Here is a 26,092-nt window from a genome sequence, read left to right as displayed (position 1 = left end):
CACTACCCTAAACAGCAGAATACATGTTTTCAAGTGCACATGCACATATTGTGGGCCATAAAGCAAACACAGAACTGTAATCATATAAAGTATGTTCTTCATTATAAAATTAAACTAAAACTTAATAATAGGAAGATACCCGAAATATTCTCAAATATTTGGAAACTAACGAACACATTTTTTTTTAATTTTTTAAATTTTAAATTTTTTAAAAATTTTTTTATTTATTTATGATAGTCACAGAGAGAGAGAGAGAGAGAGAGAGAGAGAGGGGCAGAGACACAGGCAGAGGGAGAAGCAGGCTCCATGCACTGGGAGCCCGACGTGGGATTCGATTTCGGGTCTCCAGGATGGCGCCCCGGGCCAAAGGCAGGCGCTAAACCGCTGCCACCCAGGGTTCCCATAACGAACACATTTCTAAGTAAACTATGGGTCAAAGACAAAATCAGAAAGGAAATTAGGAAATATTCTGAATTGGATGAAAATGAAATCAAAACACATAAAAGCTTTTGAGATGTAGCTAGAGCAGTACTTAGGGGGAAACAGCATCAAAGTGCTTAGAGAAAAGAAAGATCTTGAATGAAAGAAAAGAAGAGTGAATTAAATTTAAAGCAGCAGAAGGAGAAGGACAAATATAATGAAGATAAAAGCAGACTGACACTGAAAACAGGAAAAAAAAATAGAGGAGAAAATCAATGAAACCAGAGGCTGCTTTTTTGGGAAACAAGTACAACTGATAAACTCTATTTAGACTGATTTGAGAAAAAAAGGAAGGAGAAACAAAGTGCCAATATCAGGAATTAAAGAGAAGCATCACCACAGATTCTATAGATATGTAAAGAATAATAAGGGAATTTCATAAATAACTTTCTGCCAATAAATTTGTTAAGTAAGATGAAAGACAAGTAACTTTGAAAGACATAAACTACCAAGTTTTCTCAAGAAGAAATGGATAACCCAAATAGGTTTACATTCTTTACATAGCTAGACTTTCCCACAAAGAAAAGTTCCCAGGAATCTCACTGATGAGTTCCCTTGAACTTAAAAAAAGAAAGAAAGAAAGAAAGAAAGAAAGAAAGAAAGAAAGAAAGAGAGAGAGAGAGAGAGAAAGAAAGAAAGAAAGAAAGAAAGAAAGAAAGAAAGAAAGAAAGAAAGAAAGAAAACTAATTCTACAGAAACTCTTCCAGAAAATTAAAAAGGAGGTAATTCCCTACTCATTTTATAAGGACAGTATCATCTGATCTAACAATTAGAAAAAAGACGTTACAAGAAAATTCAAGGCATGAACACAGATGCAAAAATACTTAATAAAATACTATGAAATCGAGTCCAGCAAATCATGAGTTTAATACATTATGACCAAGTGGCATTTATCCTAGTAATGAAATATTCAAACATCAATCCATGTAATGTACCACTGTAAAAAGAAAAACTATATGATCTCCAAAGATGTAGAAAAATAATATAAAATTCAACATCCATTTATTATTCTCAGGAATAATAGAATAGAATAGAATGAAATTTCCCTCAATGTGATAAGGAACATCTAAGAAAATCTTATAGTTTTATGGTGAAAGATAGAATATTTTACTCATAAAATCAGGAAAGAGGAAAGGAAACTGCCAAAGTTTTTTCCAAAGAGGTTAACATCATGTTTAATGGTGAAAACTGAATGTTTCCCTCATAAAATCAGGAAAAAGGCAAGGATGTCTATTTTCACCATTCTTACACAATACTGTACTTGAGATCCTAGTCACTGCAGTAAGACAAGAAGAATAAAAATCATATGGATTAGAAAGATAAAACTTTTTATTTTTAAAAAATATTTTATTTATTTATTCATGAGAGACACACACAGAGAGAGAGAGAGAGAGAGAGGGAGGAAGGGAGGGAGAGGGAGAGGGAGAGAGGCAAAGGCATAGGCAGAGGGAGAAGCAGGCTCCCCGCAAGGAGCCTGATGTGGGACTCATCCTGGACACCAGGATCACATCCTGAGCCAAAGTCAGACTCTCAACCACTGAGCCACCCAGGAGTCCCAAACTTTTTATTTTTAAATAACATGATTATGTAGAAAATTCCAAAGAATATACAAAATGACAACTAACAGCTAATAAGTGAGATCAACAAAGTTGCAGGATATAAAGTTCATATACAAAAATTGATTTTATTGCTATTTATTAGCAATGAACCAGAAATAAAAATTTAAAAAAAATCTTAGAGCATCAAAAATGAAATATTCACAGATAAATCTAACAAAATATGTACTAAGTTTACATTCTGAAAATTATAAAACACTGATGAGGGAAACTAAGAAAAGACCTATGTAAATGAAGAGCTATCCCATATTTATTGATTAGAAGGCTTACCACTGCTGTCATTTATCCCCAAACTGAGGTGTAGATTCAAAGCAGTTCTAATCAAAATCTCAGTCCATGAAGGGCATTTGGGTGGCTCAATCAGTTTGAGCATCTGACTCTTGATTTTGGCTAAGGTCATAATCTCAGGGTAGTGAGATCAAGCCCTGCATAGGGCTCATGTGCTGGGAATGGAGCCTGTTTACAACTCTCTTTCTCCCTCTCCCTTTGCCCCTCTGCTCCTTAAAAACTCCCAGTATATGTTTTGTAGAAATACTGATAAACAAAGAACCTAGAATTTTTTAAAAAAAGGTTTGAAAAAAGGAGAAGCTCAAGTACTCATAAAACCTGATTTCATGACTTAGTGATCAAGACATTTAGGTACTGGCATAAGGGTAAGCATACAGATCAATGGGGCAAAACAGAATCTAAAATAGACCCATGTATATATGGTTTTAGATAAATATGTCAAGATAAATCAAGGAAAAAAGGATAATCTCTACAAATAGTGATGGAACAAGCAGACATCTACATGCAGAAAGAAAAAAAAAAAGAACTTCAACCCTTACTTTGCATCGTATAAAAAAATAAACTCAAAATGAATCAAAGACCTAAATATAAAAGTTAAAATTTAAAATATGAAGAAGAAAACATAGGCGAAAACCTTTGTAAGCTTGGGTTAGATTAAGACAAAAAGTATGAGCCATAAAAGAATACAAATCAATAAATTGGACTTCTTCAAAATTAAAGATTTCAGCTCTTCCAAATATACTTTAAGACAAGTCAAGTCCCAGACTCAGAGAAAATATGTGGAAAACACATTTCTGCATAAAGGCTACAAAATAACTCATATTTTAGTAAAAGAAAACCAATTTTTTAAATGGACAAAATATTTGAACACTTCAATAAAGAAAAGATGCAGATGGCAAGTGAACACATGAAAAATGCTATCATTAGTCATCAGAGAAAAGCAAAGTAAAAGCACAATGAGGTATTATTACCTACCTATCAGAATGCTGAAATTAAAACAAAACAAACAACAGAATGGATCCTACCAAATTCTGGCCAAGTTACAGAGCAACTAGAAATCTCACATTTCTGGTGGGAGGGCCCACTGGTTCAGCTGCTTTGGAAAACACTTTCTTACAAAATTAAATACCATTGACCCAGTAATCCAACTCCTAGGTATTTACCCAATATAAATGAACTGTAAATCTACAAAACCTCTGTCCATCTATGTTCATAGCAAGTTTATTCTTAATAGCCAGAAATTGGAAACAATCAAAATGTCCACTCAGTTACATAGATAAGCAAACTGTGGTGCATCCATACAACGGAACAGAGCAATAGAAAGAAATGAACTACTAATCCACAAAACAACCTGGGTGAATCTCAAAAGCATTTTGCTAAATGAAAGAAGTCAGACACAAAAAAACCCTTAAATCCAAACTCATTTAGAATTATTCCATTTTATATGCTATCCTAGAAAAGTTAAAAAAAAAAATAGAAATCAGATCAGTGGTTGCCAGGAGTGATGGGTGGGGATCAATTACTTAAGAACATGAGAAAACTTTTTGGCATTAATGCATCTTGATTGCGGTGGTGGTTACATGATTGTTTATTTGTCAAAAGTCATTGAATTGTATTGTATATCTAAAAAGGGGTTATTACTGTATGTAAACGATACCTCATCCAACTGATTTTTTTTAAAAGATATATTCTATGTGTCCTGTCTTAAAAAACTACTACAATATATGAGGTAATAAATAAATATATCAAAAAAATTGCTAACCTGGAGTTGTGGGAAAAAGAAAATTTGAATAAGTAGTGAAATAAATGTACCAAAAAGTTTTATAAGATGTTAAACGAAAACCTAACTACATTGTAACTCAACTCTTGCTTTGGGGGGCTAAACTTCTTGTTCTGTTGAAAATGCACTGAGATTTGGAAGTACTAAAATGTAAAAACATTTTATATATTTGTTAATTTTATTTTTAATTTTTTAAAAATTTTATTTATTTATTCATGAGGGACACACAGAGAGAGGCAGAGACAACGGGCAGAGGGAAAAGCAGGCTCCCTGTGGGGAGCCCGATGTGGGACTCGATCCCAGGACCCTGGGATCACGACCTGAGCCAAGGGTAGGTGCTCAACCACTGAGTCACCCAGGCGCCCCTAGAAACATTTTTAAAAAGTTGTGTTGGGGAACACAGGTGAAGCGGTTCAGAGGACTTTGGAAAGTCAAGGGGAAGCTTCTGGTTGAGGTGGGGAGTAAAGGACAAACCAGGCCAAAAGTGAGAAGGAACAGTGCAGGCGGGAGTGCAACCACATGGGTATGGTGTTGTAAGAATTTGCAGAATTAAAACTCTGATCAACAATTCAAAATACTGACAGCATGTCCTACGTGTCGGGCCCTGGTCTGAGTGCTGGGGATACGGCAATGGACAGTCTGTGTTCTAGAGGGAGGAGGGAATAAATGAAACAAGTGAGCATATAAAATGGTATGCAGGTGTTGGGTGACAAAAGAAAGCAGGGAAGAGGGGTATGGGATACTAGGGCAGAGGTTGGGATTTCAATATTTAAAACAGTGGTCAGACAAGACCTTACTGGGAAAGTGATATTTGAAAAAAGACCTGGAGAAGGGGAGGGAGCCATGAGGATAGCTCTAAAAGTGGGTGCTTTCAAACACCGATGCCTGTTGTTGTCATGGCATACTCAGCTAACATCCACTTACTTTGCTGAGATCTGTTCCGCTTCTATAATAAGGATATAAAAAGATGCCATTTAATGCAATAACTGGTTATGATACTTTATAAAAATGATTTATAGAACAAATATAGTTTTCATTTCACATGAACAGGAAACATTTGAAATCCAACTGAAAGAAAACTGCATGCCTCAATTTCTTTTTAAGCACTACTACCCCTCTTTGAGACCTGTCCCTCTTTTAACGTTCACTATACACGATTCTGGAAAAGCTGAATGGCACAGTTTAGTATTAATAAATTTTTGAGTATTATTAGCTGGGAAAAGGGGTTAGGAAAAACCAGGAGGAAATAGCCTATCCATATGAAAACAATAATCACATAGTATTTATTGTCTGGGATTGAAATGTTTCAAATACCCAAAGCAATAAAATGTCAGGAAAAGCAAAACTTCCTAATGTTAAAAAGATCATAAATTTTTCCCAAAATAAGACATTTAAAAAAAAAAAGTTCAGGTGATACTTTATGTCAAAGGAAAAAAATACATTTGAATCTAAGTTAAAGCAGCTCAAAATCTTCAGAAGTCATAATCTATTCACCACAGAAGGGCAGAAGAGCCCAATGAAAGTTATAGTGAAAGCACAAAAAGCAATGGGTACATTTTGTGTGTGTGTGAGCTTGAGAATCACTTTTTAACATAAACAAATTCACTGATGCTTGCATTCTGTAACTTACACTTTTGTTAACTCTTGAATGAAAAATAATATGTATGTCAAAAAAGTTACCAGGATTTCAGGATCACTTTTAAATGAATTGAATTTTATAAATCACACTGCCACATATGCATATATTTAAAACAGAGTGGCACCTATATGGGCAAAACATGTTTATTTAATCTACAGATAATTTAATGTAGGTGGCCTCATGGGCCCCTTTCAAGAATTCCACTTTCCCACAGGTCCCTGACTCACTGGGAACTGTAGACTCCACGTTGATTGTTTGGCTCTCAAGGTGCGAATTTTTTTTTTTTAATGGGTGAATGCTAATTTTTTTAAATGAATGAATGAGTGAATGAATGAATAAATGGATGACTAACAGAGACAAAGAACCGAGATATTTTATTTTATTTATTTATTTTTATTATTTTTTTATAATTGTTTTTTTATTTTAAAGATTTTATTTATTTATTCATGATACTCACAGAGAGAGAGAGAGAGAGAGAGAGAGAGAGAGGCAGAGACACAGGCAGAGGGAGAAGCAGGTTCCATGCAGGGAGCCCGATGTGGGATTCGATTCCGGGTCTCCAGGATCGCGCCCTGGGCCAAAGGCAGGCGCCAAACCGCTGCACCACCCAGGGATCCCAGAACCGAGATATTTTAATTGTAAGCTACTCTTGGGTGATAAATTGCTTCCAGTTCACAAAATCTCCTTATTTATAAACAAAGTAGATCTTCATATTTGCTTCATTGCTTTATGTCCAGTGGACATGTTATTGCTGTTACATGTTTACGGAAATCTCATCCTAAAATGGCTCACTGTCTTTAAATAAACCAGTAGGAGAACTGGCAGATTTTCAAAGATGGTACTGTATATAAAAATAGCCTATAATTCTTTTTCAGGTTCAGGTGGGATCAAAAGTTCTAAGGCTTAGTACTACAAATGTGACTGAGGGTGACCTTTTTCTGAGGTCATTAATCCCTCCAAACAAGACTGAAGTTACAGTGACCTACTCAAAAGGCTGTAAGAAGCCTGATGCATGGAGTACTCTCTGTTTCTCTGAGACACTGCATTTGTTTTTCAGAAAAGGGCTGTGATCATCTGCAGTTCATGGGATTTGCAGCCAAACAAAGCATCAATAAAAGATTAAACAGACTTAACAAAAAAAAACCAAAAAAACCCCAAAATCTATGCTTAAGTTTAAATGAATAATTTTTCTACCAACCAACGCATGTTTACTGAATACCTAATATGTGCATGTGGTGACTGTGAGGAGGTATAAATTCAATACTTGCCCTCAAGAAATTCTTAATCTGGTGCAGGCTTCAAGGCCCACAGAGAGACAATTAGCGACATAAAATAGGAAGTATAAAAAGCAACAGGGGCATAATTAGCTCAGAGGAAGCAGAAGGTACCATCCACCGAGGCAGGCAGGAACCTTTCTGGGAAAGAGCTAGGTGAGGAGGCCACCAGGAAAACTTAGGGAAGGGAAGGCAGATTTATTTTTTATACTGTTAACAGAAACACATGATGTCCTACATATTGTGGGGGAAAGATACCTGGGTGACCTTGCAGTCTCCACACAAGCCATGAAGGCAAGGTTCCATCTTGGTCTGTGATCATCGCAGGGCCGGGGCAAGATAGCCAGTCTTGGGACGAGCCACCACAAGGTGCTTTCTCATCCACCTCTTTGGTTCTGATGAAGCTTGGGAATTTCCACTTCAACTTCCTTTCAGCTACGGGTGCCAGCTAAAAAACTGCTTGCTTGTAGTTCATGGTTGGCCCTCCACGGTACAGTACCCTACCCCTCAAGGCTGCTGTCATCTGCCTCCCCCTTCCCACCTCTGGAACACAGGAAGTTGACACCATGCTGATCTTGTCTATGTTGCTGCGTAATGAACCAACTGCCCAAGTCCATCTAGGCTCACTGTCTCTTCACAGGTCAAATCTATGGAAATGTGGCCAGCCAACCCACCAGCTGCACCCTCACCGCTGCTTAGGGGACTGCTTTGCCAAGTGACGAGAAGTGGCTGATGCACTGGCAAGTGAATTAACTTAAGGAAAGAGGTTGGAAGAAGTAAGTCAATGTCGTTCAGAAACCAAAGCTGCAGGTATGCTGGGCCATAGGCTGGTGAACTGCTAGTTGGGAATCATGAAGGACTAAATCAGTAAGTGATTTGAGCTGATGCAGGGCAGATCTAGGGTTGAATTAAAGAAGCTGCTACTGATTAGAGGGAAATCATCATTTCTGATTCAAATCATGCTCAGCAACCTTCTTTCTACTTTCTTCTCTATCCCTGTCCGCCATCCCCCCCCCCCCCAACCAAGCACATGCACAGAAATCCTGGGCCAGGCAAAACAGTGACTATATCATAATTAATAAGCAAACACCTAAACAGGGTACTTGTATAAAGTTTCAAGGGATTGCCAGATGTACCTCTGTATCTGCCACTGCAAACACATGTCAATAAGATGGCAATTATTTTATAACATGATATACATACCTTGTATGAGAGCACAAAACAGTAGTCATGGTAAGTAGAGCCTTCTGGAGAAATGCAGTCTTCATCAAGGAGAGGCATTATAAACCTGGATCTTGGATCTTTGAGGAAGTTCTCATAATTTGTATAGGGATCCTGGGTATGTGCGTTGATTGTATGCATTTAACTTAAAGGCTTAAGGCATTATAGAGGACTTGGCATCTTTCAATGTAATTACAGTCTATTATACAACATATGATATTCTCTTATATACCTAATACTTGGCCTTAGAGAAGGAATGTTAAATTAAAATGAAATTTTCTTATAATCCAGCTTTTTGGTACTGAGAAGTGCTTCTGGGTTCAGAGCAGCAATTCTCTTTAATACATTATTAGAAATCCATACCCAAGCACACTCCTTGCTGTGTAACATGGTGAAGAACATGGGTGTTGGGGTCAAAGCACTGGGCAAAAATACCAGCTCCATCAGCTTCCTCACTACCTCTTATGGGCGACTAGGAGAATAACTATATGCATCTCATAGAGGGGCTATGATTACCTAATGGGACAACTCTCACCAAGTGCTTGGTACCATGTAGTGTGTTGTAATTGTTGTGTCAAGCTTACTCTTAGGGACACCAGGGTGGCTCAGTGGTTGAGCACCTGCCCCTGGCTCAGGGCATGATCTTGTGGTCTCAGGATCGAGTCCCGCATCAGGCTCCCTGCCTGGAGCCTGCTTCTGCCTCTGCCTACGTCTCTGTCTTTCTCTCTCTGTGTCTTTCATGAATAAATAAATAAAATCTTAAAAAAAAAAAAAAAACTTAAAATGCTGATATAATATAGTATCATTTTTTTAAGTTTTTCTTTTTTTTAAAGATTTTATTTATTTATTTATGAGAGACACAGAGAGGCAGACACACAGGCAGAGGGAGAAGTAGGCTCCATGCAAGAAGCCCGACATGGGACTCGATCCCGAGTCTCCAGGATCACACCCCGGGCTGCAGGCGGCGCTAAACTGCTGCACCACCGGGGCTGCCCAATATAGTATCATTTTTGAGAGCAAGCCAAGCGTTAACTGGTTTAAGTAAAATTCAGTAAGTAATCATTCTGATTCTTGATTTTTTAATATTTTTTTATATCTTTTTCCTTTAAAAATGTTAATAGTGAGTATTGGGTGGTGATGAGCAGAAGGAATGCGAATATAATGCTCTATAGAATTATAGTGGTTTCCAACAATGAAATATTGTGTGTAGGTTTTTTTGTGACTCTCTAGGAATTGATTGTTTTAAAATATGCTTCAATTGCCAAAACTCCCATGACGGCTTTACTATTTGATATTTTGTTCCAGAAAACAAATGCATGTCTCTTTCCTTGTGTTTGCTTTTTTAAAGTGCTGCAGTATCACTCCCAACATTAGAGACTTACATTAAGAGATATGACTTTTTTAATACTTGAATTTTTAAAGGCATCTGGCCCTTATTTGACTATCACATTCATATCCAATTCCTGCAGGCATAGTTTTGTTGGTTAAGTTTGGCTTGATGCCCTCTGCAGAAAGCCTCTGCTTTAATGAACACAACTCCACAAAAACTGCTAGAGTCCCCTACCTACCTCCATCCTCCCCTCCCTTTGCTTTAAGAGCACAGAAAATTTCATCTTGGATTTCAAATAAGAAGATAAAAATAAGAAAGATACATTGCTGGAGAATCAGCTTTATGTGGGAGCCACTGCTGTGACATATTCAACTTGATGCCCTCCTATTATTTGCAGAAGTGTTTATGTACTATGAAATGTTACAGCCAGAGCATACAGGAAACCGTAAAATATTTTATGAGATGTATACATGGTTGAAGGTAGAATTTTAAATGTAACCTGGGAAGGTTCTATCTAAATTCCAGGAGGGTAGATGAGGGAATACTTTCTCTGTAGTGATTCAGTTTTACACAAGGGGTTATATGAACTGGAAAGAAATACCTGATTTGGGAACTATATAAATTTTTTTCATAGAAGTAAACCTTACACTTTCTAAACAAGTAAACTTGTTTTCTTTCAGACCAGGAATTGCCACTTATGTTTATTTGTCTTCTACGTGGTAAAAGCATTAAATGTGGATTGTTTATTATTTTATAGAAACAAAGAACAAACAGTAATAAATGAAGAATTTTCCCCAGGTACAGGAATTATATACACCATTTAGAAAATATTTGTGCTTCTGATGGTTTTTGAATAAAAACTCTTGGTTCTAAAATTGGAACATTATTTTTGAATCTTAACTATTGCAATATGTGAAGGCAGGAAGGTTAATGACATAGCCCCAAAACGGCATGTTTGGAAAGTCACATTCCAAATTTAGGCGAAGGGAGAAATATTTCTATTTCCTTTACTCTCAAATCTATGAGGCAGTGTCAATTTCCCATAAGAGAGGCTATATTTACTTATTTGTTTTTTTTTTTCAGATTTGATCCCCAAAATATAAGGCTTCACAAATACAAATTATTTTGTATATTCACATTTGATTTAGAAATGAGCCTGATGTGGTTGTTTTTGTTTTTGATAGCCTCTACCTCATGAAGCCATTGTGAAGATAAATGAAATCCCAGAGGTAAGGTCCCTGACACAAAGTCAGTGGTCTGAGTATGTTAATTCCCCCTCCCCTGCCTGCAGACCTCTTTTTTCAAAAATTAATGTATAACTGACATAGAATACAGATTATTTAATTATACCACGGTCCCTTTGAAGAAGATTTTAATGTCACACTTATGCTTTAGCATGTGTCCAAATTAGTATCATTAAAAAAAATAAATGTAGGTCATTGTCTAGGATAAACATGCTATAAAATCCCAATGTGTCTTGGTAGTATCTTATGCAAATTCAGTTTGGTGGAGTGAAACAGTAGCCTGAGAAACAGGGGCCATGGATCTGGTCTCTGGTCTGTCACTGCCATTACTGAGTGACCCTGGGAAAGTTAACTTCCCTCTCCAGGATACATACTTTCATTGTGAAAAAGAATGGTTGTTCGCAATCATCTTTAAGACCATCTTCTGTTCTAACATTTTATGATTTTACCTGACATTTTAATCTTGAGAGAAAAGTTTATTGAAATCACATCTTTTGAGATCTTCCTTCTATAAAATCTTTTCTATACCCGCTGCTTAAGAAAATTTTATTTCACTTCAAATTCAGTGTTGTTGAAAGAGTCAGAGAAAGAGTCTAAGTGTAGAAAAGAAAAAAAAATAATTAAAAATATTAATATTGAGCAATTATGGGGACATCTAGGCTGGGTTGGGACAGACATAAATGACCTTGTTCTATTCTAAATTCAGCTCACTGGCTTATGATGAAAAGTGAAAGGTTATTATATGGACTTACTGGGCAAAACCAGATTTTATAAATAATTACCTGTCAGACTGTTCAAGATAGACAAACATACGCCAGACCAACAAAAACACAGACCTGTCATATTTCTGAGAGAAATGTACGTTGAGTCTTCCTTCTCTGGGGCTATAAGGAGATCAGGTAAAATAAAATGAAGGGAAAGACCTGAACCCTGTATTTTTTGCCTTGTGCGCACTTTAAAATGTCTAATGTGGGAGAGAAGGAATTTTGATGTGAAAAATTAGTCCCTGAAAATTTCATACATCCATAAGCCTGGCAGATCGAAACCAAATACAATAAATGCTGTCGTTTTAAAAGTTAGGATGTTTACTGCAAGCTTATAATCTTCCATGATTAGGGATGCCAAGAAAAATAAGAATGATGGTAAAAAGAAAAGTTTGATCATACATTTCAACAAGCACAGACGGAACATCAAAACCCCTTGGCAATTTTTTTGATATTATATATCTGCGTTTTTTGTTCTTGACATGAAGATGTTTTCCAGAAGGACCAACACGGAACAGGTAAATGATAGTTAACAAATGTGAATGATGTGGCACGACCGTATTAACTGAGCCTCACGATGATGTGGTTGCAGGAGGAAAATCTTTCATGCTACTTCTTTCTGTTTTTATTGATTCTTTACAGAAGGCTGTTTCGGCATGTGTAAAAACCAGAATAAAAGTAAGACTACACAGAAGTCCTACGGAATTAAAGAAATGACTTCCTTTTTTTGTAATTCAAGTTGAATCAGGAACTGTACAATTATATCTGCTATATTTTGATTTGTTCTCAAAAGTTAGAGTTCCTCATTTAAGAGAGAAGAAAGTAGAGGTGCCAGAAGAGTAGCTCAGCTGCTACCAGCAAGAAATTAGCCAGTCCACGACTCTAATGTAGCTGTGGGAGTGCTGGGAAGGGGGAAAGCAAATCACTCACTGAGCTCTCCTTCGTCAAGTGATTGTGATGATTTTGTCTCTAAATGGCCATGTGCCGTGTGTGTGTATGTGTGTGTGTGTGTGTGTGTGTGTGTGTGTGATGGGCCTGGAGACTGGAGGGACGGGGACCATGAGGACAGGGGAAGAGGGCCTACGTGAGCAAAAACACGCAGGAAGGCAGATTTGTAGGAAGTTCAGAAAGAAGGGATGAAGAAGTAACACATGCGCTCTAAGTAGGGGGAAGGGATGAGAGGATGGGAATAGACAGTTTATCACATCAATTAGGTACTTGATTAGTGTGAGTTTATAAAAGGAATATTTGTCTCTAAGATTCACATAGGATATATGTAATCAGCAGATGTTGAAGTTGGTGGGATACTGCAAGGGGAAAACTGACTGTCCTTTTCATTTTATTTCCTTTGTCCCAAACCTGAATTACAAAATGCATCAAATAAAACATAGACTAAACACTGGGGGGAGGGGCGGGAAGGGAGGGAGGGAAAGACACTGCTGTTAAGATATGTGAGCTGAGAGCAGTAAATTCATTCCAAATTAAAATTTCAAAATTGTGTGATCTGCATTCTTGTCCACCTACACACTACCCCAAACATCCTGCCATTAATTAGCTAAACGGCCCAGCCAGTAAACAAGAGCAAGCATTCAGGGGGCTGGAAAGGAGCTGGAGTCAGCCAGTTGATAGTCACAACAAACCAACCCACTCCTGAGGATACAGAGAAGGTAAACTTGTATTTTATTTTGTCCAAAGAGGGGAACAGAAATCACCTTAATATAACATTGCCTTTCCTGTTGTTACAGTCACAGTCCCATCAGCAGGCCAGAAAAGCCATCCCATTCCTGCGGTAGGCACTCTGTCAAAGAAAAAGAAATCTGCAATGAATTATCACATCAAGTCAAACCAGGAAAGGAGGCAAAAAAGCAAGCAGAGCTTTCTTCCTGTTTTGTAGACTTGGCTGCCTACAGTCTACTAGGGTGCTCGGTCGGGACATTTCTGGTGGCTGGGATATAGCCACCACTCTATTAGAAAGTCAGTGTGGTTAACAAGTGGTTAGTGATTCTATTTTGGGGGAGTGGGAGATATGCAAAATAAGATATCCCATTTTGTTAATTGATTGGGTTTGCTTAGGTCAAAGACATGTTGTGTGGAATCTGTTTGTCCTTTATAAACATGTGTTCTCTATTGGATATGCTCAAGAATCACTTCTAATTAACTATCTTAATAGTCTATAAATTACTGACTCGTTAGAGCCTTCCCAGGCCTAATTTATAGTCTCCGTGAAAAGCTTGGAAACAGACACTAACAGAGGCCTTTCCTTCCCGTGAAAATATGGTGATCTCTAAGGAGTTCTATACACTACTGACGTTACAGAAAACTTGAATCTTACATAATTTTCAATACATACACATGTGCATATAGATGTAAGTCTGAATATTCATAGTGGAATAAAATATTCCATAAAAGAAAGTGGGAAAACAGATACTAATGGCAATCATATAATACATTACAATAAATCAAGTAAAACTGCATGATTTTTTCTTTCTGCAAGATATATTCTAGAGCTTAGAACTGAAAAGCTGGACTACACAGAGGTTCTTGTGACTTGTTTTGAGTATCATAATGAGACCTAGAGTGAAGTAGAACTAAAATACAGGACTTAGGAAGAAAATTACCCTTTTCACCACATTTTGCATTATTTGAACTAGGACTAGTCATACTCAGAGGATTCATAACCCTCAATTAGATAGATTTTTTTCTATAATTTGTTTTCAGAAAAACAGAAAAATGACAAAAGCTCATATCAAGGATTTTCCCCCCCCTTAGGCTAATAAATTTGATGCTAGAATTTATATATTTCTGGTCTAATACATTTATTTTCAACAGCCATGTTATGGAAAATACAGAGTAAGTCTTTATGAGCAAGATAATGCTATGGAGGGGCTGAAGAGTTTAAATCTAAAAATGGTTAGATTACATGTATAATTACACCCAAGAAGAGAAAAGTGGAACCAAAAGAAAGACTTCTACCAACATGAGGTGAAACAAAATGGTTTTCGGCACAACTTTGTATTAATCATAAAATTCAATTAATTTCAGAACCTTTCCTCCAAATATTCTGAGCTTACTCAGGATTTACTATGATTGTCAGACTTTGGGATGCGGGCTGAAATTTCATAGATTGGTTATATAGCTCGGCAGCTCACTCCAAATCAGCATGTCAAGGATGAGAGAACAGTGGCACATTCCACCTTTCATTCCTCAGAGCCCTCTCTAGGAGCTCACTCCTTACCATTAGACTTTTTTGTGCCACTGGACACTTGGATTGAGGCAAACATTCTAACAAGGACCAGAAAAATCCAGCTTTACCTCCTAAGAGCGTGTACTGGAAAACTGTTAAATGAGTTCCTCAGAGAGCCACAAATAACTTGCAGGAATGGATAGAGTGTCTTCCCACAACCACAGGCAGGGGAGCCTCAGGCCTTGAAACAGCCCCTACTACCACAGTTGCCTTAAAGAGGCTTATGCCAAAGTAATACTTTTCAGGTTCTTGACCTTGATGTTTGAAATTTTACAACCACAGCGACAACCTTTAACATAACATAATATTTAAAGCATGGGGATGGTTTACATGGAGATAAATGGACCTGGGAGTAAAGCTGGATTCCTTGTAAAGGTAAACGGTTGAAGTGAGTCTTGTTTGAAAAAGAAATTTTGGCTCAGGAGAAGACTGAGACTTGCCTGAGCACATCTGAGAAATTACCAAGTTTCATTTGTCCAGGGTGAGAAATATGAAATAGTTCTTCCTAGTATTGAAAAGGTTACTTTTCAAAGATCAATTCACTATCACAATCTATCACTATTGTTTGAGAATGACTAAAAAACTAGAGACATTTGGTAACAGAGACTTCGAGTAGCCAAGTTTGACGAGAAAGCCAAGAGTTTAGAGCTGCCCCAGATTTCTGGAAGAAGTTCTTCATATTCCAGTTCTAAAATAGGGAAGGGACAAACAAGCATGTATGATTAGTGATGAGCCATTTCGCCAAACCAATCCCCTAGGGTCCTCCGTCCTGAGTCATAGCTTTTTCCTTTTGATGTACCAAGGATGTATATTGTCTGTGGAGGGTGATTATGGGAACATCCCAAATTTGGCATTCTTTGCAGAGTAAGCAACTTTAAAGGAAGATGGATGAGGACAACTCATCTTTGTGTCAACTGTGAATTTCTGTTTGTGTTGTGAATGCTAAAACTAAATTTAAACACTGGTGTGAGGGCCTTCTAGAGGCCACATTCTCCTGAAACCCTTTATTTCCTACTTACTCTCTACTGTTAGATCCTATGAATGATTCCCTGCTTCTAGATCTTTATAGATACTCCTACTTAGTAAAACGAAGGCCTTGATCGGAAACAGTTGGGACCACCTTCCTCCTATAAAAAAGTATAAATTAATCAATAACACAGCAGACTTCAACCTGACAAACCAGCTTCTACATGCTATATACCAAATTAAACTTTATTTAATAAGGCTCTGTTCTCAACTACTAGTTGCTCCTATATGAATCTGCTGAAACCCTTACACATGCTAGCACCTCTAGTTACCAGGAAAGATAGTTTTTTTAAAAAAGACCAATTGTAGTTAATAGGCTTTTTGTTTTTCTTAAATTGAGGATCAAGCCAGCTCCCAATTTTTGACATTCATATATTCATTCAACTCCATATTATGGCCTACTACCAGAATATCAATTTAACTGGATGAACTGACATATATTCTGTCTACGGCACTAGGAACTGATGAGTAGAAATTAATTAATAAGTTTTCACCTTTTAAATATGATTTTTTTTTCTTATCTGCATATAGACAAGTTAGAGAAAAAATTAAAAACCTAAACTGGTTTATTTCTTCTTTTTTATGGGCCATCAGAATTTGTACATTTTATTATTTATTTATTTATTTATTTATTTATTTATTTTTTAAAAATGTTTTTCGAGATTTTTATTTATTCACGAGAAACACAGAAAGAGAGGCAGAGACACAGGCAGAGGGAGAAGCAGGCTCCTCGAAGGGAGCCTGATGTGGTACTTGATTCCTGGACCTCAGAATTATACCCTGAGCTGAAGGCAGATGCTCAACTGCTGAGCCTGAGGCATCCCAAAGATTGTACACTTTAAGGGATATAAATATAAATTAATATTAAAAGGCAAAAGGCTAGTATTTGTTTAAATCAAAGATAAATATGCTACAAAACATAACGTGTAGCTCCTAGTCGAATATAACTGTATATCTGTTCTTTGTACCATTAACTTAATTCATAAGGCTTGAAGTATAGATAAAACTACCCCTTCCACCGGTTTGGATTTCTACCTTACTCTCCACTACTAGCTTTCCTGATTTTTTTCCACTTTCTCAAACTTCAAACGAAATAAAAAAAAATTTCACTGTAGGGGCTGACATCAGTAAGATGGCTGGCTAGGAGGTCCCAAAGCTTGTCTTTCTATAAAAACAATGAATAAACAACTATAAACAGACAAAGCAGCTCTGGGAAAACTCTAGACTACAACAAAGAAGCAGCAAAAACCCTGCAGAGCTCAAATACTGAGCATAGCTGTACAGAAAAGTATAAGAAACATTTTACTGACATCACTCCATCTCCCAGTTCAGAGAAGCTCAGTGCAAAGAGGAACCCCTTCGGAGGGATTATACCTGATGGGAAAAGGAGAGCAGGAGAACTCTTGTAATCCTCATCACTGCCATGGACAGTTGTAGGCTTTGTTACCGAGCACTCCCACAGTCTGTACCAACGCTTAACCCAGCTAAAGGAGCTGCCTCAAGTCCCACTGCTATGTCTCCTCAGCAGGAGCTGGAGCCACTGCTGTGCTGAGAGCTGTCCCCCGGGGTCTCAGCTGATGCTGTGCCCCACTCTCTGATATTGGGCCATCATAGCACCTTGCCATCTGAAAATGGAAGAGCTGGTGCTTTGTGCCCTGCCTTCAGGGTTCTAAGTCATAGCTTTGATCAATCTTCACTGGGGCTGAGTTGCTGCTATTCTGTGGCTGATCCCTGGGGTCCTAGGCTGTGGATCTGACTTGTCATCACTACCTTGTGATTGGTGCTGCTGTTGCTACTCTCTGTCCCACACTCTGGGTCCAAAGTTATGGCACTCACTTGCCATTAGCAGGATGTCATGCTACAGCTGTGTCATACCCCTTGTGTCTGGAGTCACAGCTTTGGCCTGGCATCATGGTGGCCAAGCTGCTGCTGCTCTGTCAGGGCTTTGGCCCATCATCCGCAGGGTATGCTGTTGTTGTACCCCTTGTCCTGGGCCTAAGCCACTGCCCCCATCCTGGGGTCCAAATCACTATGGCGATCCTCAGAGAATCAGACCCTGGTTCCTTCGGAAACCTACACATGCATGCATATCAGACATTTGGACTGCTGTCATAACAAGTGGACCTGTGCCCCAGGACCCTGGCTTCACTGCTGTACTGGGTGCCAGTTCACCAGGCCTGGTACCAAGAGGCATTCCCCTCAGATAAAACTCCCTCCCACAGGAAGAAAGGAGAACAGAAAGACTCCAGTAGTCTTTCACCTAGAACCCCAACAGACCCTGCTACTTACAAAACCTCTGCAGTCACGGTCAAAAAGAACCCCACAGTCTTTGCCAATGTTGACCTCACCTGATGTAGGTGTGTTCTCTCTAGAATAAGAGTCACAGCACCCTACTCAGTCAGAACCCTCACAGTCACTTTCTGTTAAAATCTTTCCTCATCAAAGTCAGTCTGAAAGGTTGAAAGAGGTGATTCTTCTCTCAAATGAGCAAATATCAATGCAAAGCCACAAGAAATGTAAAACAAGGAAACATGATGCTGCCAAAGGTGCTTGATAATTTTCAAGTTATCTCCAAAGAAGTGGAAATCTGTGAGTTACCTGAAAAAGATTTCAAAACAATTATTTTAAGGAAGTACAGTGAGATTCAAGAGAACACAGACAAACAACAAAATTAACTTAAAAAAATTATGCTGAGTGAAGTAAGTCAATCGGAGAAGGACAAACATTATATGTTCTCATTCATTTGGGGAATATAAATAATAGTGAAAGGGAATATAAGGGAAGGGAGAAGAAATGTGTGGGAAATATCAGAAAGGGAGACAGAACATAAAGACTCCTAACTCTGGGAAACGAACTAAGGGTGGTGGAAGGGGAGGAGGGCGGGGGGTGGGGGTGAATGGGTGATGGGCACTGAGGGGGGCACTTGACGGGATGAGCACTGGGTGTTATTCTGTATGTTGGCAAATTGAACACCAATAAAAAATAAATTTATTATAAAAAAATAATACAACAATAATGAGAAGTTCAACGAAGAAAAGTCATAAAAACATTTTGGAGCTGAAGTATGCAATCAATGAAATGAAAAATGCAACAGAGAGCTTCAATAAGAGTCTCAGTCAAGCAGAAGAAAGATCTGTGAGCCTGAAGACAGATCTCTTGATACTATCCAGTGGGAGCAGGAGAAAGAAATAAAAATGAAAAAAAGTAAAGAAAGCCTGTGTGAATTATGGGACACCACTGAATGAAACAATATTCATGTTATGGGAGTCCTAGAAAGAGGAGAGAGAGAGAGAGAAAGGGTCAGAAAACATAAAGAAATAATGACTGATAACTTTCAAAATCTGGAGAGAGATGGCCATCCAGATATATGAAACTCAAAGATCCCCAGAAAGATTTGATTTAAAGAGATCTTCACTGAGACAATATAATCAAACTCTTGAATATAAAAAAATAAAGGGAATTTTGAGAGCAGCAAAAGTTTATAAAGAGTCATCAGATATAAGGAGACCCTGAAAAGGCTATCAGCAGATCTCTCAGAAGAAATCCTTCAGATCAGGAGACAGTGGGATAATATACTCAAAGTGGTCAAAGAAATTAAAATGCTGTTCAAGAACACTTTACTCTGGAAAGTAGTTCCTGGGTAGTGATAAAGACTTTTCCAGACAAATAAAAGCTAAGGGAATTTATCACCACTAGACCTGCTTTTCAAGAAATGCTAAATGGAGTTCTTTAAGATGAAACAAAAGGATGCTAATTAGTAACATGAAAGCATCAAAGTATTAATTCACTGATATAGGTAAAGATATAGACAAATTCAAAATAATCTAATACTGCAATGGTGGTATACAAATCAGCAGACTCTAGTATATAAGTTAGAAGACAAAAGAGTTAAAAATAACTATAGCTACAATATTTTGTTAGTGGATATACAATATGAAAAAATGTAATCTGTGACACCAACATACAGTTGGGGGACAAGTAAATGTGTAGAATTTTTTCATGCAATGGAAGTTGTTTTAAACTTAAAACAGACTGTTACAAGATGTACTTTGAAAGCCTCATGGTAATCACAAAGAAAAATATATAAAATATGCAAATGATGAAGAAAAAGAATCAAAGCATACCATTACCAAAAAAAAATAATCAATTTTCAAGAGAGGAAGGAAGGAACAAAGAAACTATAAAACAATCAGAAAACATTTAAATGGCAATAGTAAGTCTTTACCTATCAATAATTACTTTAAATGTAAATGGTTTAAATTTTCCTATCAAAAGATATAGTGCACTTGACAAGATTAAAAAAGGAAAGACCCAACTATATGGTACTTACAAAAAACTTTTCAGCTTTAAAGACACTCATGAGCTGAAAGTGAAAGAAATGCAAATGGAAAGGAAAAGAAAACAGGGGTAGCTAGCTATTCTTATATCAGAAAAAAAAAAAAAGAACTTTAGGTCAAAAGTTGTAACAAGGGATAAAAATGGTCATTATATAATGATGAAGGGGTCAATTTATCAAGAGGGTATAATAATCATAAATACATATGCACTTAATATCAGAGCACCTAAATATATTAAAGGATTATTAACAGATCTGTAAGCAAAAACACATTGATGCAAAAATAGTAGGGGATGGACCTCAATACCTCACTTTCAAAAACGGATAATTATCAGACTTAATATCAATAAGGAAATAGTGGACTTGACATACTATTTATTTATTTATTTATTTATTTATTGACATACACTTTAGATCAAATGGACCAAACAGACATATATAGAACAGTCCATCCAACAGCAGAATACAAAGTATTCTCAAGTACACACAGAACATTCTCCAGGACAGATCATATGTTACATTATAAAGCCAGGCTTAAAAACTTTTAACAGGCTTAAAAATCTTATCAGCACAATGGTATGAAACCAGAAATCAGTAACAAAAGGAAAACTGGAAAATTTACAAATATGTAGAAATAAAACACACTTCCAAACAATCAATGGGTCAAAGAGGAAATCAAAAGGGAAATTAAAAAAAAAATCTTGAGACAAGCCAAACAGGAAACCTAACATGCCAAAACGTATGAGATGCAACAAAAGCAGTCCTGATAGAGAAGTTCATAGCAATAAATGTCTGCATTAAGAAAAAAAGAAAGATTTAAAATAAACAACCTAATCTTTACCTCTGGGAATGAGAAGAACAAATTAAGACCAAAGTTAGCAGAAGGAAGGAAATAATAAAAATGACAGTAGAAATAAATGAATAGAAAGACAGTAGATAAGACCAACAACTGAGAGGTGGTTTCTAAAAAGATGAAGAAAATTGACAACCTTTAGCTAGACTAAAAAAAAAAAAAAGAGATAAAAGAAGAGACATTACAACATAGATCACAAAAATTGGATCATCAGAGACCATATGAACAAGAATATGCAAACGAATTAAATAACTTAGAACACAAGGATAAATTCCTAGAATCTGCTACTTACCAAGACTGAATGATGAATGGAAAATCTGAACAGACCAATAATGAGCAAAGAGATTGAATCAGTAACACAAAATCTTCCAACAAATAAAATCCCAGGACCAGAAAGCTTCACTGATGAATTCTACCAAAGCTTAAAGAAGAATTAATACCAATCCTTCTCAAACTCCCAAAAATAGAAGAGCAGGAAGCACTTTAAAACTCACTTTCCAAGGCAAGCATTTTGATACCAAAGCCAAGAAAGGACACTACAAGAAAAGAAAATTACAGTCTAAGACTTTGGTCAAAATTCTGACATGGGTTTTTCCCCACACCAACAAGCACATCTTGGATACCAGTTCAGTGTCCTACAATTCAACTTAATTCTGACATATCTACCTGGAGAGAGCATCAGATCCCACAGGTTAAGGACTCAGTCCTACAAAACTGCTGCCTCCCAGCCCCCTCACACTGTAGATGCCAACTGCAAGTCCAGTTTACCACCTGTGCTTCTGACTGACCAGCTGTAGACTGGAGGTTTCAATGATCCCCTCCTTGGGTTTAATTTGTTAGAATGGCTCACAGAACTCAGAGGAACACTGTACTTATAAGACTGCTGGTTTATTACAAAAGTATACAATTCAGGAACGATCTGATGAAAGAGATACATAGGGCGAGGTACAAGGTTAGGGCATGGAGCTGCCATGCTCTCTCTGAATGTGTGTCATTCACCCTGAATCTCCATGTGTTCACCAACATGGAAGTTCTCTGAATTTCATGTTTTTGTTTTTGTATTTTTGTGGACTTTCTTATATAAAGAAGATTGATTAAATTTATGACTACTGGTGACTGAACTCTATCACCAGCCCCTTTTCTCTCCCTGAAGGTTGGGTGCTAGGATGGAAAGTTCCAACCCCTCTAATCACATGACTGGCTCCACTGGCAACCAGCCTCCATCCGTAGGTGTACTCTAGAAGTCACCTCATTGATATAACAAGAGACACCTTTACAGTCCATGAGAAATTCCAAGGCTTTTGGAGCTCTGTTCCAGAAACAGGGATGAAGATCAAACATATATTTCTTATTATAAAAAACAATATCACACAAGCCATGTCCCTGTTGAACATAGATGCAAAAGCCCTCAACAAACTACTAGCAAACTAAATTCAGTAGCACACTAGAAGGATTAAGTGAAGTTTATCTCTGGGGTTCAAGGATGATTAAACACACACAAATCAATAAACATGATACACTACATTAAAAGAATGAAAGGTAAAAACCATATGATCATTTCAATAGATGCAGAAAAAGCATTGACCAAAGTCAACATCCTTTCATGATAAAAACTCTCAACAAATTAGGTATACTAGGAATGTACCTAAACATATTAAAGGCCATATAGAACAAACCCAAAGCTAACATCACGCTTAATGGTGAAAAGTTAAAAGTCTTTCCTCTAAGATCAGGAACAAGGTAGTAGTGGAAGTACTAGACACAGCAATTAATCAAGAAAAAGATAAAAGGCATCCAAATCAGAGAGGAAAAAGTAAAATTATATCTATTTGCAGATGACATAATCTTTACATAGAAAGTCTTAAAGAGGGCAGCCTGGGTGGCTCAGCAGTTTAGTGCTGCCTTCGGCCCAGGGTGTGATCCTAGAGACCTGGGATCGAGTCCCATGTCAGGCTCCCTGCATGGAGCCTGATTCTCCCTCTGCCTGTGTCCGTGCCTCTCTCTCTCTGTGTCTCTCATGAATAAATAAATAAAATATTTAAGAAAAAAAAAAGAAAGCCTTAAAGATGCCAGCAAAAACTTTTAGAATTATAAATTAATTCAGTAATGCAGGATACAAAAATCAATATACAAAAATCAGTGGTGTTTCTGTACACAAACCATGAATTATCTCAAAGAGAAATTAAGAAAGTAACCCTATTTACAATAGGATCAAACACAATAAAGTCATTGGGAAAAAATTAGCCAAGGAAATGAAAGACTGCTGGTAAGAAAAATTGAAGAAGTCACAAATAAATGGAAAGATATCCTGTACTTGTGGACTGGGAGAATTAATATTGTTAAAATGTCTATACTACCCAAAGCAATCTACAGATTCAATTCTATCAAAATTCCAATGGTTTTTTTTTTTTTTTTTTACAGAAATAGAAAACATAAACGTAAAGCTCATAGGGAACCACAAAAGACCCTGAATAGCCAAAGCAATCTTGAGACAGAAGAACAAAACTATGTTTCACATTTTCTGACTTCAGACTATGTTACAAAGCTATAGTGATCAGAATAGTATGGTGCTGGCATAAAAACAGACACAGATCATGGAACAGAATACAGAGCCCAGAAATAAACCTACATGTATATGGTCAATTAATTTTTGACAAAGGAGCCAGGAACGGACTAGGGGAAAGGACAGTCTTTCAAATAAATGGACAGCCATATGCAAAAGAATAAAACTAGACCCATATTTTACACCATATACAAAATCAGAAACAAAAATCAACTCAAAATAGATTAAAAACTTGAATGTAAGACCTGAAATTGTAAAGCTCCTAGAAGTAAACACAGAGAGTAATCTTCTTGACACTGGTCTTGGAAATGATTTCTTGAATAAGATGCCAGAAGCAAAGGCAACAAAAACTAAACAAGTAGACTACATAAAAAGAAAGAGCTCCTGCATAGCAAAGGAAACAATAAATATAAAGGCCACCTACAGAATGGGTGAAAATATTTGCAAATCATATATCTGATTAGGAGTTAATACCCCAAATATAAAAGAACTCAAGTAATTTGATAGCAAAAAAGCAAGTAATTCAATCTAAAATGCGCAAATGACCTGAACAGGCATTTTTTCAAGGAAAACATACAAATGTCCAAGGGGTATATGAAAAGGTACCTAACATCATTAATCATCAGAAAAACGCAAATCAAAGCCACAATGAGACATCCCCTCACACCTGTTAGGATGGCTATTAACTAAAAAGATAAGATGTTGGTGAGGATGTGGAGAAAAGGGAACCCTGATACACTGTTGGTTGGAATGTAATTTGCTACAGTCATAGAAAACAGTATGGTGGTTGTTCAAAATATTAAAAATAGAATTACCATATGACTCAGCAATCCCACTTCTGGGTATATATAGTAAAGGAAATGAAATCAGTATCTTAAAGAGATATCTGCACTTCTATGTTCACTGCATCATTCTTCACAATTAGCTAAGATATGGAAATAACCTAAATATTCTCTGATGATGAATGGATAAAGAATATATGGTATATATTTACAACAGAATATTACTTAGTCATAAAATAGAAGGAAATCCTACCAAGTCTGACAATATGGGTGAACCTGAACGCATTATGCTCAGTGAAATAAGCCAGGCAGAAAAAGACAAATACTACATGGTATCACTAAAAGCTGATTTCATAGAAACAGAACAGAATGGGGGTTGTCAGGGGCTGTAGGAGGAGGGAAATAGAGAGATATAGGTCAAAGGGTATAAACTTTCAAGTATAGAGGAATAAGGTTTGAGGACCTAATGCGGCTCTGTTTGTCAGATGGTATTGTACACTTGAAAGCTGCTGAGAGTAGATTGTAAGCACTGTCACCACACACACACACACACACATACACACACACGAGTTAACTACATGAAATGATAGGTGTGCTAATTACTGTATCTTGACCTTAGTAATCACTCCATAATGTGTATGTATATCAAATTACCATGTTGTGCACTTTAAATCTATATGGTTATGTTTGTTAATTATTCCTCAATAAAAGAAAAAAAGAAAAAAAAAAAAGAATTTCATTGTAGTGGGTCCCAAATTCACTCACCTATACCTCATTTCTCAAAGGCCTAAGATAGAAGATTTTGATTCCATTGCTTGAATTCCTATAAATTTGCATAGTTTGATTTTAGCAAATCTTTATCGAGTTCTTACTTTATGTCAGCCACTATGTGCTTGGTAGTATGATAGAGAGATAAGTAACACAGTCCTGACTCTCACTAAGCTTCTAATTAATTAATTAATTAATTAATTAATTAATTAATTTTAAGCTTCTAATTTAAAGTTAAAGGTTTAACTATCAAGGAAAATGCATTAAGAGGCCATTCTCAAGGATGAGAAGGAGGAACAAAACAAGGCAGCTCTTTTGTTTATATTTTTTGCATTTTATTCCAGTTTTATTTCAAATAACATTTAAAAGGACTTGAGTTTTATATATTTCTTAAAGCAGGGAGGGGCAAAGATTTAAAAATGCTAAGATCATGGTTAATAGTTTATGAAGCACTTTCATGGCCAAATCTAATTTAGCCTTACTACAACTAGTAAAAAAAAAAAAAAAAAAAAAAAAAAAAAAAAAAGGAGAAAAGAAAAGAAAAGAAAAGAAAAAAGGTCTTATTATTCCCCTTTTTAAAGTGACTTGACTATTGAGTGATAGATTTAGGATTTCAAGCTCAGGGCCTGTACACTTTTCATTATGCCACGTCTTACAATAAGCAAAAGAAAACAAAATCCTTGAAATCTGGCATAATTTATTCTACCCAGATTACTAAAAGAGGTACATATTTTTCTAGTCCTAAAAACTCAATTCTTGCTCAACATAAAATTTTAATTCTAATTTAAACTACAGCCGACTGGTACAATACTTCAGAGGGTAGAGGTGGGACTTGAATCTAAATCATCTTCAGTTTGAAGGGATTCTCAACTAGTCCTTATTTT

General features: G+C 36.7%; 1 protein-coding gene across 6 annotated transcripts in view; it reads right to left on the bottom strand.

Moving 5' to 3' along the window:
• The window catches only part of SUPT3H (SPT3 homolog, SAGA and STAGA complex component), a 603,243-nt gene that overhangs the window by 59,945 nt on the left and 517,206 nt on the right, over positions 1–26,092 (bottom strand). For 2 of the 6 annotated variants that reach the window (XR_013383461.1, XM_077903814.1), the window contains one exon: positions 13,294–13,453. The exons of 1 other annotated variant lie outside the window; for it this stretch is intronic. Coding sequence is in view for 2 of the 5 variants with exons in the window: in XM_077903814.1 (XP_077759940.1) it covers positions 13,382–13,453 (72 nt within the window). In the remaining 3 variants the exon portion in view is untranslated. Of the gene's footprint in view, positions 1–13,293; positions 13,454–15,899; positions 16,008–26,092 lie in introns of those variants that run through there. 3 more of the 6 variants (XR_013383460.1, XM_077903816.1, XR_013383459.1) reach the window with 2 other exon arrangements.

This window comes from Canis aureus, chromosome 7, assembly GCF_053574225.1.
Source record: "Canis aureus isolate CA01 chromosome 7, VMU_Caureus_v.1.0, whole genome shotgun sequence".
Taxonomy (NCBI): Eukaryota; Metazoa; Chordata; class Mammalia; order Carnivora; family Canidae; genus Canis; species Canis aureus.
The sequence above is the reverse complement of the archived record's forward strand: the minus strand, read 5'-3'. Positions and strand labels throughout refer to the sequence as shown.